This window comes from Nyctereutes procyonoides, unplaced genomic scaffold, assembly GCF_905146905.1.
Source record: "Nyctereutes procyonoides isolate TBG_1078 unplaced genomic scaffold, NYPRO_anot_genome, whole genome shotgun sequence".
In the NCBI taxonomy this organism is placed as follows: domain Eukaryota; kingdom Metazoa; phylum Chordata; class Mammalia; order Carnivora; family Canidae; genus Nyctereutes; species Nyctereutes procyonoides.
Window position 1 is genome coordinate 68,214,154 of NW_026575135.1, and position 16,746 is coordinate 68,230,899.

General features: G+C 43.5%; 1 protein-coding gene across 1 annotated transcript in view; it reads left to right on the plus strand.

Annotated features, from left to right (window-relative positions):
* The window catches only part of FEM1C (fem-1 homolog C), a 56,202-nt gene extending 40,074 nt beyond the window's left edge, over positions 1-16,128 (plus strand). Inside the window, exon 4 of the mRNA XM_055302146.1 lies at positions 15,541-16,128. Coding sequence (XP_055158121.1) covers positions 15,541-15,560 — 20 coding nt within the window. The 3' untranslated portion in view covers positions 15,561-16,128. The remainder of the gene's footprint in view (positions 1-15,540) is intronic.
* Positions 16,129-16,746: the final 618 nt, after the last annotated feature.

Here is a 16,746-nt window from a genome sequence, read left to right on the forward strand (position 1 = left end):
TTCACAATTCATTAAAATGCTACTTTTTTTTAAAGATTTTATTCATTTATTCATCAGAGACACACACACACACACACAGAGAGAGAGAGAGAGAGAGAGAGAGAGAGAGAGAGGCAGAGACACAGGCAGAGGGAGAAGCAGGCTTCATGCAGGGAGCCAGACGTGGGACTTGATCCTGGGTCTCCAGGACCCTGCCCTGGGCCAAAGGCAGGTGCTAAATCGCTGAGCCACCCAGGTGTCCCAACATGCGACTCTTTAACCTGTGAGTTGCTGTTAGGAGAAATGCTGCAAGTCCAGATCAAACCCAAGGCACTGATCAGGCCAGGGTGATCAGGTTGGCAGAGTCACTGAGTGGGGCCTAGCCTGGCATTCAACACATTGGAGAATGATGAGGGTGCATTTGGGAGGATGGGAGAAGAAGGTGTTCTGTTTTCTTCTTTTTCCCTTTTTTTCTTCTCTAGCACCTCCAACATGGTACCATTCGGCATGGCAAGTCTGTTGCTTCCATGTTGCTTCCTTGGTTGAAATCAGAACCTACAATTTAAGCAAGATATTCACAGAGATACAGAAGGATAATAAAGCCACTAGAGAGAAAAGCAAGTTAATTTGCAAATGACATGAGAAGACAGGAGAAGTAGGAAGATCATTAACTTATGTAACCAAATTCCTGTAAAAGAGGTGTTGGGGGTGAGAGGAAGGCAGGTATGAGCTTTCATCTGCCATCGGTAAGGCACCAGTGAAGAGTGAGCAATGCTCCGTATGAAAAAATTATGGTGTTGAATGCCACCACCGAGCCTACATCTCTTCCAGCACTGAGTCCTGTTTGGTAGACAAACCAGTCAACTAACTTGCTTTTCAGCCCATTACCTCCAATATTTTTATTACCTTTCATTGAGGGATCCCTCTTCCCCAGGCCTCGGGTGTCCATGAAGGATCTTCCACTAGCAGGCCTTCTCTCCATCCCTTACTCCCAAGGAAAAATTGTTTCTGATGATAGAGTTTGTGGATCAGCCCTGTCAGGCCTCCCGCTCACCCCCGGGCCAGCCTGCCCTAAGATGGGAGCACTGTGCTTACACTCCTTTCCCCCGTGCAGCAAGCACGCCTTGGTCAGGCCCAGATCCCAACTTCTACGTACCTTCTGGAGACCTGTGGCTCCTTGTCCTTCCTTTTGAGATCTGGGAGGGTTACGAGGTGGCCGTTTCCTGTGGCACTCACTGGGTAAGTCTTGGGTAGTCTGGAGGCCTGGTCTCCTCTACAGGTGGATCCAGATCAAGGAAGTGAGCAGTAGGGATTCCTCCTGGAGGTCAACCTAGTTCCAACCAAATATAGGTACTGTAAAGAAATGAAAGCAGAGTTGGGGGTGGGAGGTAGGGAAGAAAAGGAGATAGACCCTTGGTTAGGGAAGACCTCCAAGGAGGTGACATGGAAGCTGAGACACAAATGCTGTGAAGGAGAAAACCAGCATGAAGGTTTGGGGACAGAGTATTTCAGACAAGGATATGGCACGTGTAAAGGCCTTGAGGTGAGATCTAGCTTGAGTGTTCCAGGAATAGCAGGAAGGCCAGGGCGGGAGGGCCATAAGATGTGGAGTCAGGGGGGGAGAAGCAGAGGCACCGTTTGAGGCCCTGGGAAGGAATTTGGATTTCATCTTGAGCAAAACAGGAAACCATGGGAGGGTGTTGAGTACAGAGGTCATGTGATCAGGTTCATCGTTTAAAAATACCACTACGACTGTAAGGAGAAGAAAGAGAGGGAACCAAGGGCAGAAGCAAAGCCTTGTAGTGAAGACGATGGGTAGTGGACAGATGTGGCCTCTGTTTTGGAATAGCTCCTACGTCTTGCTAAAGGTTGGATATGAAGGAAAAAGAAAGAAACAAGGACGCCTTCTAGGTTTTGAGCCTGGGCAGCTGGGTGAAGGATGGTGCCATTAATGATGATGGAAGAGTGAAGGAAGAAAGGGGTAGTGGAGGGCAGAGTTCTGTTTCAGATATGTTAAATTTGAGATTTTTTTTGGACATCCAAGAAGAAATCAGAAGTGTGGTCCGGTCTGCATGTCCACGGGGAGGTTGGAGCCGGCTTTAAAGCCAACAGTTTATAGGGGATGGTATTTAGAGCAACGGCCTGACTGGTCTCCCCTCCAGAGAGAGGCACATAGGAATGATGACTGAGGACTGAGTTTTGGAATGCTTCCAACGCTTAGAGATGGGAAAGCGGAGACTCGGTCAGCACAGGAGACTGATAAGGCAAGTTGTATTCATCTCTGGAGAAACAAAACTGGTAACATTTGCATATATATATATATATATATATATATATATATATAGAGAGAGAGAGAGAGAGAGAGAGAGAGAATGACGTTTATAAGGAATTGGTTCTTGCAGTTACAGAGGGTGGCGAGTCCAAAGCTGCAGTGGGGCCCAGCAGGTGGAAGATCTAGGAGAGCTGGTGCAAATGAGGTCCAAAGGCAGTCTGCTGGAAAGTTCTCTTTCACCTGGGAGGAGGGTCAGTCTCTTTGTTCTAGTCAGGCCTTCAACTGATTGGATGAGGCCCACCCACATTATAGAGGGAGCAATCTGCCTTACTGATTAAAATTTTAAGTTAATCAAATGTTAGAGTCTACTGCCTTAAGTGTTAATTTCATCCGCAGCACCCTCACAGAAACACCTAGAGTAACATTTGACCAAATATCTGGGCACCCCATGGCCTAGTCAAGTTGACATGGAATTAACCAGCACAGCAATACAGTGGGGTAGGAAAGTCAGCTTCTTGGCATGCTCTTAACAGTTTCTCATGCATATGCATGAGAGCTGAACAGACATGGCAAACAAAAATGGCACATCCCAGCACATTCCAGCCCACGTTTTAGCTCGAGGCATAGGACCCCAGAAGGGACCTCAGAGGCTGACCCGGCTGCTTTGCATTAAGTGTTGATCCTTCAGTCTTTTCTCCCAGTGCTAGGGAGCTCACTACTTTGTAAGATTAAACAGTTCTATAAATATTATTCTCTATTTATTAAAAAAATATTATTCTTCTATTGAACAAAAGTCTTCCCCACTAAGCCTAACTCTCAGTCTCCCCTAGCAGGTGAGAAGAATGCTAACTTTGCCACACGCCATCCCCCCCCCCCAAAAGTTCTGGAACCTTGCAGGGCTCAAGGGGGAGCTTTGTCAGTCCCAAAATAAAAGGCTTTTCCTCCTCACAGCATAGATATACCACCCAAGTCGTTAGTTTGGGAGGGATTCAAGTGTTGTTTCTCTGCAACCACTTTATCTCCTGATGCTCAAGACTTATTGCCAAGTCGGCCAGGCTGCTTCTAGATGGTGAATCTGCTCTCGGAGGCTTCTCTGACCCCACAAGCTGGCTTCTCTCAGAGCCCAAAGGCTGCCAGCCCTGTCTGTGTGTGTCTGAACCCATCTGTAAACACGCCTCCTTTTTTTGGTGTGTAGGGGGGTGGTCAGCCTACATCTAGGTCAGTACATATGCACTCCATTTAGTTAGTATTAAGTAAGTGATTAATGTGATTATGTTGTAACCTAGCTAGAGATCATCTAAATATTTACTGAAGAGAAACTTAAAATGCATTAAGAAGAAAGACCTATATACTGATATGCCATTTGAGAGTAAATTGTTCTGGTTTTAAAAAGGATTAAATACAGGGGCCCCGGGGTGGTTCAGTCAGTTAAGCATCTGACTCTTGGTTTTGGCTCAGGTCATAATCTCCTGGGTCACGAGATCGAGCCCTGTGTGGGGCTCTGCACTCAGTGGGGAGTCTGCTTGAAGATTATCTTCCACTGCTCCTCTCCTCACTTGTGATCTCTCTCTATCTCTAAAATAAATCTATAAAGATTTAAGAAGGATTAAATACATAGTATATGTGTAATTCTGAAAATTTGGAAAGAATGAATGCCATTGCCATTCCACTATCCAGACATAACCACTATTGACATTTTGGAGTGTTTACTTAGGTCTTGGATTACTGGAAGTAGCCCATCAAACAACTTTTATTTAAGTCAAACTTTCCTTGTATAAGTGTGTGGTTTCCGGCTCTTACCTCAAAGCAATGATTTTTTTTTTTTTTTTTAAGAGACAGCGAGAGAAGAGATGGGGCAGAGAGAGAGAAACTTAAGCAGCCTCCACCTCCAGCATGGAGCTGACACAGGGCTTGATCTCACAACCCTGAGATCATGACCTGAGCTGAAATCAAGTATCTGATGCTTAACCAACTGAGCTACCCAGGTGCCCCATAGTGATCTACTGACAGATAAAAGGAAGCTAATGTGATGCTTTGGTTTGTTTTATTTAAATAGAATCCTCTCTCTGTACCCAGGGTAAGTTGCTTCATTGACATTACTGCTCGGGTCTGAGAGCTGCATGTAGAGGCCAGTGTGTGCTTAGAAACAACTCCCAGTCCCACCCTACTCAACTCTAGGCTTAAAGACATGTCTGCAAGTGCAAAAAAATGACTGAAACAATCATTTGAATTGTGAGGGTCTTTGTTTCTCACCTTTTGCCTTAGTGATCGGGCAAAGTTGTTTCGATTTCTGAATTATCTGGAAAATTATATCCCAGTTCTCCACTTGTCTACGTGTGTGGCTTTCACCAACAGACTGAATGTGTCACTGTGGTGTTAACCCTCTGGCAACCTTGCAAGAGGCTACTTCTCTTCCAAAAAAGATGTCATTATGCTACAGATACTCAGGCCTGAGCTCCCTTGTCCTCTGGAGTAGTCTGGACCAGTGTATAGAGAAAGGTAAAGAGCTCTGGAACTCAGGATTGTCGGGGAAGATGCTATTAGCTGGCTTCCTGGCTTCCTCAGCACTCGTTCCATAATCCCCTCCTGTCTTAATTTGCTGTTCAAAGTGGCTGAAGGGCTAAACACTCATTTCTGTGGGCAACCTTGCTTCTGCTAACCCCAGGGGGCTCTGCAAGGCTCAGCGGAGCATGAGATGGAGTAAGGCGGTGCCTTGGCACCAGAGTGGGAGGAGACAGTTCTTTTGACATGCAGGGCACTAGAAGCATCTGTTCTATGGGGCCCACAAGGTTGTTTCTGGCATTCAGTCCCTGCTAAGGCAGGAGAGGTGCAGCAGACAGGTGGGGAGTCTGTGTTCTCCTAGGACGCTCATGCGGGGAGGGACGGCTTTGTCCTGGTGCTTTCGTTCTCTGGATCTCTGTGATTCTGTCAACTTCTGAAGTCCTCTTCTTCCCCCAAAGAGAAAGGGCTCTCTTGACTGTAAATGAGGCCCTGGCTGTGGAAGGCGATGGATGAATGGGAGAGCACCGTGGCACTTCTCAGCTGTTGGGATTTCTGGGAGAGGAAAAATGTCCGAAGCATACCTTGGCATGCCTGCTTTTGTTGTTCCAAAAAAGGATATTAACACTACGAAATCAATTTAGTATCACCATGATTTATCTGAAGAAATGTTCTGATGATAAAAAAAAAAAAAAAAGGAAGGGCAGATACTCAAAAAAAAAAAAGACAAAAAAACAAAGGTAGAAGGCGGCTGGGTGCTGTACTGGTTTAAGCTTCTGATTCTTGATCTCAGCTGAGGTCTTGATCTCAGGGGTGTGAGTTTGGGCCCCATGTTGGGGTCCTTGCTGGGTGTAGAGCCTACTTAAAAAATTTATATACATACATACACACATATACAAATTTTTAAACTTAAAATTAATTAAACATTTTTAAAATTAAACATTTAAATATTTTTTTAAAAACAGTTTTTAAGTGGAAAAAATTTAGCTTTATAAAAAGCCTCAGAGTAACATCCCTTTATTGTAAAGGGGATGTAAGGACATTCCCTTTATTTGTCCTTGGTGAAATGTATCCTTGGAAAGCCACCGGGATACTGTAGGTCTGGAAGGGGTTAGCAAACTTCCAGCCGTCACTGTTATCTCTTTTTCCTGGTTCTCAGCTTCCTCACATTTCTTTTTTAACTTACTTACTTATTTATTATTGAAGTAGAGCTGACTAATAGCTGTATGAGTTTCAGGTGTGCAGAATACTGATTCAATAGTTCTGTATACTACTCAGCGTTCACCACGGTAAGTAGTCACCATACTCTGTTCTTACAGTATTATTGACTATATTCCCTTGGCTGTACTTCTCATCTCTGTGATTTATTTATTTTGTGACTGGAAGTGTGTACCTCTTCGTCCCCTTCATTTATCTTGTGCATCCCCTCATCCACCTCCCTCTGGAAACCACCAGTTTCTTCTCTGTATTAGGAGTCTGTTTTTTACTGGTTTTGTCCTTTAGATTTTATGTATAAGTGAAATCATATGGTGTATGTCTTTCTCAGTCTGAATATTTTTTGCTTAGCACAATACCCTCTAGATCTATCCATGTTACAAATGACAAGATTTCATTCTTTTTTATGGCTGAGTAATATTCTAGTGGGTGTGTGTATGTATACACACACACCATATGGTGTATATATGTGGTGTGTGTATATATATATGTATTTATATACACTAAAGCATAGTATATATATACTACATACTGTATGTTTACATATATCACATCTTATATACTATATGTGTACATATATCACATCTTCTTTATCCATTGATCTGTCTGTGAGTACTTAGGTTGCTTCCCATCTTGGCTACTATAAATAATGCTGCACTAAACGTAGGGGTACAGATACCTTTTTGAATTACACCGTTGACCATTTTTGTTCATACCACTTCATTGGAACACATGCCCTTTCATGACAGAATGTCTATGGAGCTTTCACACTACCATGGCAGACTTGAGTAGTCATGGCAGAGAGCATGTGGCCCACCAACCCTAAAATATTTGCTATCTGGTCTTTTTGCAAAACTTTGCCAACTCTAAATGACCTATCATCTAGAGGATTCTAGAGTTCTTGAGTACTATCTTTAGGGACTCACAGACTCATTGTTCGTCCTTTCCAAAATCATTAGGGCATTCATTCCTTTGGCAGCTGTTTGCTGAATCTCTATCACACACCAGTCCCTCTTTTAGGTGTTTGGAACACAGCAATGAATTAAAAAGAGAGGTTTCCTAATGTCATGAAAAGCATGTTGGAATAAAAAGAGACCAGTAACAAACAAGGAATCAAATGAGCAAGATCATTTCCTATAGTAATGAATGTTTCCATGAAAACAAAACATGCATGCTCTGTGATGAAGACTGACCCAGGTGGGGAGGGTGTCTTCTGTGTACTCATTTAGGACTGGCAGTTGGGAGTGATGATCAGCTCTGCATTTCTCTTCATGCTGAATAGGTTTGACCATACAGGAACTAGTTGCAAACCATATGTAAGTATTCATGCCCAGGCTACCATGTAGTAGTGAGTGGTCAGGAAAAGAAGACACAGAGGGTTCCCTAGGTAGCTCAGTCAGTTAAACGTCCGACTCTTGGTTTCGGTTCAATTCATGATCTTTGGGTGGTGAAATCAAACTGGGCATGGCACCTGCTTGGCATTCTCTCTCTCCCTCTCCCACTGCCCCTCCCCACCTGCTAGCTCTCGCTCTCTCTAAAAGAAGGAGGTGAAATACATAACCCCAAGGGTATATATATATATAGTCCCGGGTTACCAATCTGTCTTCAACCTGAGGAAGTAGACGATATAGTGGAAAGCTATACAACTAAATCCTAGCTTTAGGGTTTAGACTTTTTTCTACATCAGAACTTAAAAACAAGTTAGAAACAAACTGTCCTACGCCACATAGAACAGTGTGATACAGTTTTTGAGTTGGAAGGGACTCATGCTTGTGTGTATTTTTATGCTTTATACCTTTTTGTAAAATGGCAGTGGTGGAGGTGAGGACATACTCTAGGTTGGAAGACTCTGAGACAGGACATTGAAGGCAATACTGAATTGGCAGAGGAATATTGCAGAAACCTTGTTCTCAGGAGGACAGTGGAAGTGTAGCTTAGTGTGATCCATTTTTTTCTTTGATTTCTCATTGTTTAAATAATAAAGCATGATTTTCTCTATTTTAGCAAATCAGCATCATTAAAAGAGCCAGCATAATTAGACTCACCTATTTCTGGTCAGCAAAAATTTTTAAAGCAAATCAAACCCAAAATGCTCTCAATTTGCTTTTCTGAACTATTAAAACTAATGTAATTTTTTTTTGTTTCAGGAAGAGGAAGAGATTTTCTTGTTTATAGTTTCCTCTGATGAATTACTTCAAATCCTTAGCAATGCTAAAAAAATAGACAGTCTTGACTGGAACCCCGCTTTAGCATTCAGGAATGATACTGAAAGTAGACTAGAAGTGTCGGATCTTCTGCTCTGTGACAGTAAGCCCCATATTGTAAAAATGGCAGAGTTCTCACAGTCCCTGCTTGAGCATAGCGAATTCCTGATCCGTGGGAGCATGTTTGTATTGCAATGATCCTAATTTACCCATAAATAAATTATTCTCCTCTGAAGCCCATAATAAATACAGTTTTAATTGCATGCCAACTGTTAGACCCTAAAATTAGACAGCTTCAGTCCTCCTTTGCCAATGGGAGGAGGTGTTCTGGAATATTTGAGCCGAGATCTGCTGAGGCTCCAAAGGCACTTTGTGAGAGAGGAGAGGCAGAGATATTTTTTGATGAGGGTCTCAACAGATTTCACTTGTAGAAGCCTTATTTCTGGGTCAGTCAGAAGCCAGGATCACATGTTTGCAGCCAACTGGAGGGTAGTGCCTGAGCCATGCCTTTCACCATCACTCTTCTTTGGAATCTCCGGGGTCTGTTTTCATAAATGGAACCACAGAGGGTGAGTCAGAGACTGCCCTCCTGCTTATTCCAGTCTTCCATAAATAGTAGAAACAGTACTCACTTAGAAAAGATGTTTGTGCCCTTGTGACGAAGAGCCTTCAAATAGAGTCACTGTCTAAAAAAAAAAAGTAGGGCAATCTTACAAATTAACTTGGGCACAAGGGAATTCAGGCCAAGTGTGAAATTAGGTTGGCCCCAATAGAAGTGAGGTTAGGAGACAGTGGGAGAGTTTGAGCTGCAACCCTCTCCCCCCCATCATCACTGCTTGGCACCCCCTCCCCCTATCCCCACAGAGCCACTTGCTGGAGCTGAGTGGCTTGGGGCAAGTCCTTAATCTCCTGATGCCTGTTCCTCATTTGGAAAGAAGGGAGAGGAAAGTACCTATCTCTCTGAGTGGTTGTAAGGATTAAATCAGACGATGATGTTTGGGAAGTGCCCACACACAGGAGTGTCGGCAAAGAACGTTACCTCCTCCCTCCCCTTGCTTCTTGAGTGCATTACTTCCTAGCTGGCTTTATCTGTGTTTTCCACTTTTCTCTATACCCACATTTTCCTTCAGTGGAATGAAGAAGAGTGGATGCATCAGATAATATTCCCTTGAGAGAAGGGGGCTACGTGCTGATACTGAACTCAAAATCCCATGGTTCTGGTCGACCATGACCAGGGGTAGAAATCATGGTTAGCTGATCAGGGAGTCTGGGGAAGCTTCAAGATTAAGTCAGGGTGGTCCCGTCTGTGACCATTGTGGTGTTCTAGAAGCATTCTTGACCTTGACTTACGGCTTCTTCTGGAGCAAAGCACCCAAGGGTCCTTTCATTCCTTAATTTCCATTTTTAGCAGATAAGAGCAAATCTTTTAAAACAATTTTTCAGGCAGTGCTGAAGGACTCCTGTGGTTCTTCAAATAACTGATGTGATGTCTCTTGCCTTTTTCCAAATTAAAAATATATTTGCTTAAACATATTTGGAAGGTCGACTACATCCCTGCAACTCTTTATTTTGCAATTATGGAGAGTATTTAAATAATAGAACAATTTGAAGTGCACCTGGGTGGCTCAGCTGACGGAGTGTCCAATTCTTGATTTCAGCTCGGGTCCTGATCTCAGGGTCGTGAGTCCAAGCCCCACATTGGGCTACATGCTGGTGAGGAGCCTGCATTAAAAAAAATCAGGGGAGGCTTACTCAGTTAAACATCTGCCTTCTGCTGGGGTCATGATCTCAGGGTCCTGAGATTGAGCCTCACGTTGGGCTTCCTGCTCAGTGGGGAACCTGCTTCTCCCTTTCCCTCTGAGCTCTTTCTCTCAAGTAAATAAATAAAATCTTTAAAAAAAATCAGACAATTATTTGAATTCCTAGTCTCTTTCCCTTTTGGGAAGAATGTAGACTTCGGTTTCTCTTTCATGAGGGTCTTTGTTCACCTTTGCCTTTCTCCCACATTTCCTTTCTTTCTAACAAATCTGCAATTCTACATTTCCGAGCATGTTTCAGAAATTTTCAAGAAGTCGCCTAAAGTATTTGTGTGCTTTATCTTTCTCATGCCTCTTGGCTTCTTGGAATCTCCTTGGCCCTTGTTTAATTGTTTCTTTGTTAGAAAATAATTCTGGCTCTTATGTTTCTACTACAGAAAGAGTCTGTAGAAAGCAAGAGAAAGAAAGGAAACAAAATTCTTGAAGCAAATTCCAGGTCTCAATCAACCATTCATCAATCAAGCCATTTGGGATTTTTCAATGATTTCTTTTTTTAAAAAAGTCCCATTTGGGGCACCTGGTGGCTCAGTCAGTTAAGCATCCAACTAATGATCTCATCTCAGGTCTTTTTTTGTTTTTTTTTTTTTCCAGCTCAGGTCTTGATGTCAGGATTGTGAGTTTACACCCTGCAGTGGGTTCCATGTTAGGCATGGAGTCGACTTTAAAAATTAATAATAATAAATAAAAATATCCCATTTGCACACAGATTCGCTCCTGGGAGGCTGGAGTAAAAGGATTGTGTTCTCTGAAAGGGGTCAAATCATCTTTGTTAACCCCTCAGCACTGCAAGTTCCTTTGCTATTTGCTTCACTATGAAATTCATTTCTCTATTTTTACCTTTTTCAATTTTCCATAGAATTGTATTCAAATTCTCTGTATTATTGAATTATTATTCAGTTATTGAATTATTTGAATAGTACATGCACATGTTTAATTCATTTGTGGATCTATGGGGTAATATCATAAGCCAGTGCATCCCTGTTTTTGTTTCTTTTGTTCTCATAACACTTTCTTTCAGGAAGAACTGAACCAGACAAATTGCTTAAATCACCCCTCCATTCTCAGCATCCCCCTACACACACAAGTCCCTGCTACCACTTTCATTAGGTTATTTGTATACCCATCCGAGACACTTTAAGCATATACAAGTAGGTATAGTATAGTATAATGTATATATATAATGACCCTTGAACAACCTGGGTTTAAACTCTGAGGGTCCACTTGCACACATATTCATTTCAATAAATACACTTCAACAGTGTAAATGTATTTTCTCTTCCTTATGATTTTCTTTCTTTTTTTAAAAAAATATTTTATTTATTTATTCATGAGAGGCACAGAGAGAGGCAGAGACATAGGCAGAGGGAGAAGCAGGCTCCCTGTGGGGAGCCCGATGTGGCACTCAATCCCAGGACCCTGGGATCACGCCCTGAGTCAAAGGCAGAGGAACTGCTGAGCCACCCAGGCATCCCCCTTATGATTTTCTTAATAACATTCTCTTTTCTCTAGCTTACTTTATCCTAAGAATACAGTGTATAATACATAGAACATACAACATATGTGTTAATTGACTATTTACATGATCATTAGGCTTCTGGTCTACTGTAGACTATTAACAGTTCAGTTTGGGGGAGTCAAAAGTTATATGTAGATTTTCAACCAGGAGGGGCTCCAATGCCCCAACCCCTAAGTTGTTCAAGGGTCCGCTGTGGATGTAATTCCTGTTCATTATGCACTCAGCACCAAACCCATCACAATGTTCAACAGCTTGCGTTTTTCATGCGACACTATGCCTTGGCCATTACTACAAGTCAGCGCACATAGGTTTCTGTGTTTCTATAAGGATGGTTTTCTTCCCCTCCTTGTGCATGTGAATGCAAAGGTTTTATTAAATAATCTTTTTACACACGTAATGCCTCTTTTAATAAATAGAGGAATAGACCTAGAAACTTAAGGTGTCTGAAAGGATTCTTTGATGCTCTGAGTTGCCTTTCTGCTGTTGTCTTCCCTGCTTCGGGCCTCAGGCAGGTGTCCTCAGGCAGGTACTGTCATCAGGAGGATGCCACAGTAGAAGTGTCTGCTTTGAGTGCCGTTCTAGCACCATCCTGTCCTAGCGATTGATTACTCCTTTTTGCCCATCTGAGTTATTTATTTACTTAAGATTTTCTTTATTTATTTAGGAGAGAGAGAGAGAGAGAGAGAGAGAGAGAGAGAGAGAGAGCATGAGCATGGAGGAGAGGCAGAGGGAGAAGCAGACTCCCCACTGAGCAGGGAGCCTGATGCAGGGCTCGATGCCAGGACCCTAGGATCATGACCTGAGCTGAAGGCAGACGCTTAACCATCTGACCCACCCAGGTGCCCCCCAACCTGAGGAAGTTTTAAACTGATAGTCCATGATAGCTTTCTTAGTACTCTTGCTTATTTACCTAAGTTCCAAGAAAGTGGAGACTTTTGGGGTGGAGTTTGAGAACATGTGGAAAGAAGCAGGAAGGTCAACTTATGTCATGCCAGTCATGATTAAATAAGCAACTTTTTGTCCTCTGATATTATGGATCGGGGTACCAACAAAAATGTACTATTGACTAGTGACTTGTTTTCTTTTGGATGGGACTGGTAATGGTCATGCTTCTCCATCAAGCACAGAGTGCATGGCTATCATGAGTTGAAAAGTCAAGCATCTTGAGAGGTAGCCAGAAGTGCTTGCTGCTTTAGGGCTATCTGACCAATCATCTCTGCCTGAAGCACCCAGATTTTCTTCTGTAGATTTCCTTTCCACTTCTGTGTGTGTGGCCTTGGGAGGAAGCCCCAGGGTCCAGATGGGGCTTCCTACCATCTGGAATAGCCTTGGGGAAGGCAGGTGACTTGGGCTTGACCATTGGATGGTGTCACCTGGGCCTGGCCTCTTGAGAGAGAGGTGTGGCTGGATTAGAGTGGAAGTACATGCCAGCAGTGTGGTGCCAGGTGGCCAGATGAGTCTTGCAGAGGGATAGACCTTTGCTGTAAGTGGTATCTCCCCTAGACCTGGGCACCAGGGCTCCCTGAGTTTTGGAAGGCTCTACTTTGATCCCTCTGGCTTCACCTCTGTCCAGCCAGAGCCTGTATCAACCTTTTTAGACCATACTCTGGGCACCCTACTCAAAGGGCCCCAAGCTTGTGAGGGCAGATCAAGCCACTGGTGTCTATGCTCCCAAGTCCTAGGGGTGGCCAAGAGCATCTGTTTTGGAGAGAGGGTGGTGTGTAGAAGAAGGGCTGGGCACAGGCCCTGGGCCCTCTCTGTGGGCTTGCCTCCATCTCTGAATGTAAGATCTAGTTGGCAGTGGTCCTGGTGCCTTGACCTCTGGAACACCCTGGATTCCAGCCTTTTTTCCAAGCCTGGTCCTCAGCCTTCTGTAGACTCCGTGAGCCCCTAATAACTTTCTCAGTGCTTTTACTAGAGGCAGAGTTGGTTTCTTCCCTTTGCCTTGAAGACTGCTCTCTGAAACAGAAATCTAAAAGGAAATTTCATCCCTTCCATTCAGTGGAAGCACCACCCTAGTTAGCATCCCATTTCGTGGGGTTAAACACCTAAAGGAGAGGCTGTGGCCCTCAGCCTCTGACTCACACTCAGCCTTGGCTTCATTCTCAGGGAGGATCAGAAAAACCTGAACAAATCAAACTGATAAGTAATCACACCTTTAGTGTGTCATCATTCAGGATCCATCTGTTTGGGGAAAATGATAGAATCTTGGACATTTAAAATGTTAGAGGTGGAGCGCCTGGGTGGCTCAGTGGTTGAGTGTCTGCCTCAGCTGAGGTCTTGACCCTGGGGTCCCAGGATCGAGTCCCACGTCGGGCTCCCTGCAGGAGGCCTGCTTCTCCCTCTGCCTGTGTCTCTGCCTCTCTCTCTGTGTCTCTTATGAATAAATAAATAAATCTTTTTTAAAAATAAAATAAAATGCTAAAGGCCGCTAAAGAAAATTCATCTTTTGATGTTTTATTTTTTCCAGTGATGTTCACTTCAGAGCTTTCAAAAGCCACCATTCTTTCTAAAAGGCCTTCACTACTTGAATATTGATTTTAGAAGTGTTTATATGTATAATGTTTACTTAGCAGCAGGTCTTTCCTCCTAAACTGGAGTCAGCTCTCTGAGGGCAGGAACTGTGTCTCAGGCATCCCTGTGGCCCGATGCGACACACACAGTAGGACCTCAGCAAAGACGGGCACACCTCATTCTCTTGTGCTCTGCTTTATCGAACTTCACAGATACTGCAGGTTTTACAGATTGAAGGTTTGCGGCAACCTGACATCGAGCGAATCTATTGGCACCATTTTTGTGTCTGTGTCACATTTCGGTAATTCTTGTGATATTCCAAAGTTTTCCATTATAATCATAATGATTATAGTTCCCTGAAAGCTCAGATGATGGTTAGCATTTTTTAGCAATAAAGTATTTTTAATTAAGTTATGTACATTGTTTCCTTAGGGACAATGCTAGTGCACGCGTCTGAATAGACCACAGTACAGTGCAGAACATAACTTTCCTATGCACTGGGGATCCCAAAGTTTATTTGACTCACTTTATTGCAATATTTGCTTTACTGTGCTGGTCTGGAACTAAATGTACAATATCTCCAAGGTATATTTGCATTTACTAAAATTACATATTTTATTTAGAATTTGTAATAAGCACTGTGTGTGTAGTTGGCATTTTTCACATTCTAATTCAGTACCAGTACCTTTGGGCTGTGGAAAATAGATTAAATTTAAAATAACTAATGGGGTGCCCAGGTGGCACAATTGGTTAAGCAGCTGACTCTTGATTTTGGCTCAGGTCATGATCTCAGGGTCCTGGGATGGAGCCCAGCATCAGGCTCAGTGCTCAGCAGGGAGTCTGCTTGAGGATTCTCTCCCTCTCCCTGTTCACACACACACACACACATACACACACTCTCTCTCTCTCTCTCTCTCTCTCTCTCTCAAATAAATAAATCTTTTAAAAGAATACATTTATATTTGTCACTGTCTTATAATGAAAAGTTTGAGGCACACTTAGAAGGTTACTGATAATGATGCATAAAGATTTGGGTAGAAGGGAAAATAGAGAAATTTGGGGGATGATGCTAAGTAGTGACCTAGCCTAGGAAGAAGTCTCAGGCAGGATGTCAAAGAAAAGTGTGCGTGATAAGAAAGAACAAGACAAAAACCGGAACTGTGGCAAGTAAGCATAAACGAAATGACATTGTAGGTGGAGTGTCGGTCTGCACAACTTTTTATTTGGAGTGTCTCATCTCTGGAGAGATAGGTGGGCTGATCACATTGCTGAAAAAAAACACCTGATGCTCAGAAGCAACGTGGCTTTAAGAGAAGGAGCAAGGATTGAAAGCCAAGTTTCTCACCACTGCTCAAGTAGCGCCAACTTGCCAAGTGAGTGAGAGACAGAATGAAGAACTGCGTCTTTATGGCAAAAAGAGAAAATCTGCCAACAGTAGCCCATCTTTCCTGACAGTTTATACGGCAGCACCCAGGTGGGCTTGCTTGATCTTGTGATGTAATGAGCTATCATTCCATTTTGCAGATGGGGAAACTGAGGCATGAGGTGGATCAGCAACTTTCCCAGGATTATGAAGCATCCAAATGTTGCCACGGAAGCAGATCCTGGTGCCCGTTTGGTTCAACCACACTCCTAATGTCCCCCCCTTGTTCTGAACATGCTCTTGCAGTCACAGAGAAGAAAGTCTCCTGAAGAAGAAAGTCTGCACACACACATTTGCATTCAAGGGCTGCAGTGATTATTGGCCTAGCAACTGACGTGGCTTCTGTGCTTGTCACCAGGCTGGAGGTACTAGTGGTAGCTTCATTTTTTATTGAGCACATACTCTACATGGCTTAGTGTTCCTCTCAAGCATCCCTCGATGCTGGCTTTTAGCAGCTGTGGGAAGAAGCCATGGAGGGTAAATCATGGCCGGGTTCAACAGGTAGACAGTGGCAGAGCCAAAAATCTGGGATCCAACTTTGTGACTCCAAAGATTCCTCTCTTGAGAACTCCATAGCTAACCCTCTTCCCCTCCACCCCGGTTACCTCTTTCTTCCCTCCCAGTGCTTGGTGTCCAGCGTTTTCCTCATCATTAACAAGGTGACTGATTTTGGTTGGTTGGTCTCTACAGCCATCTGCACTCACCTTCTTCCTTTCTAACAGAGCCATGATTCTATTCCCCTCTCATGAGGCCAGGGATAGGTTTAGGCCTTAGTGTGTCTAAGCTGTTTCGAGTAATGAGGTAATGAGAGAAAGGTTGCTGCTACAGGGTGGTTTCCAGAAAAATTTCCCTTTCCCTTAAAAAGGAAAGATGCGATATCCTCTGCCTTTGGAGTTTGTTAGGAGATGATGTGATGTCTGGAGTGGCGGCAGCCATCCTGCACCCATGAGGGGACAGCCCAAGGCAGGAAAGAGCCAACACACCAAGAAACTCAGAGTGAAGGCAGGAAAGAGCTTAGACCCTTGATGACATTTTTGAGCCAATGAATCACCCAACCTGGAACCTCTTGGCCTCAGGACTTGTCATGGGAATAATATTTTCTTACTGTTGCAGTCACTTCTGTTTGGGTTTTCTGTCCCATAGAGTTGCAAGCATCCTGCATGATACGATTGATATCATTGGAATCACCACCATCATTGCTCACATCTCCTAAGTGCTCACTGCTGCCAGTCATCATGCTGATTTTGAACATGTATTATCTCATTTAATCCTGGATCCATTTCTATCATTTCTGTTTTACAGATAAG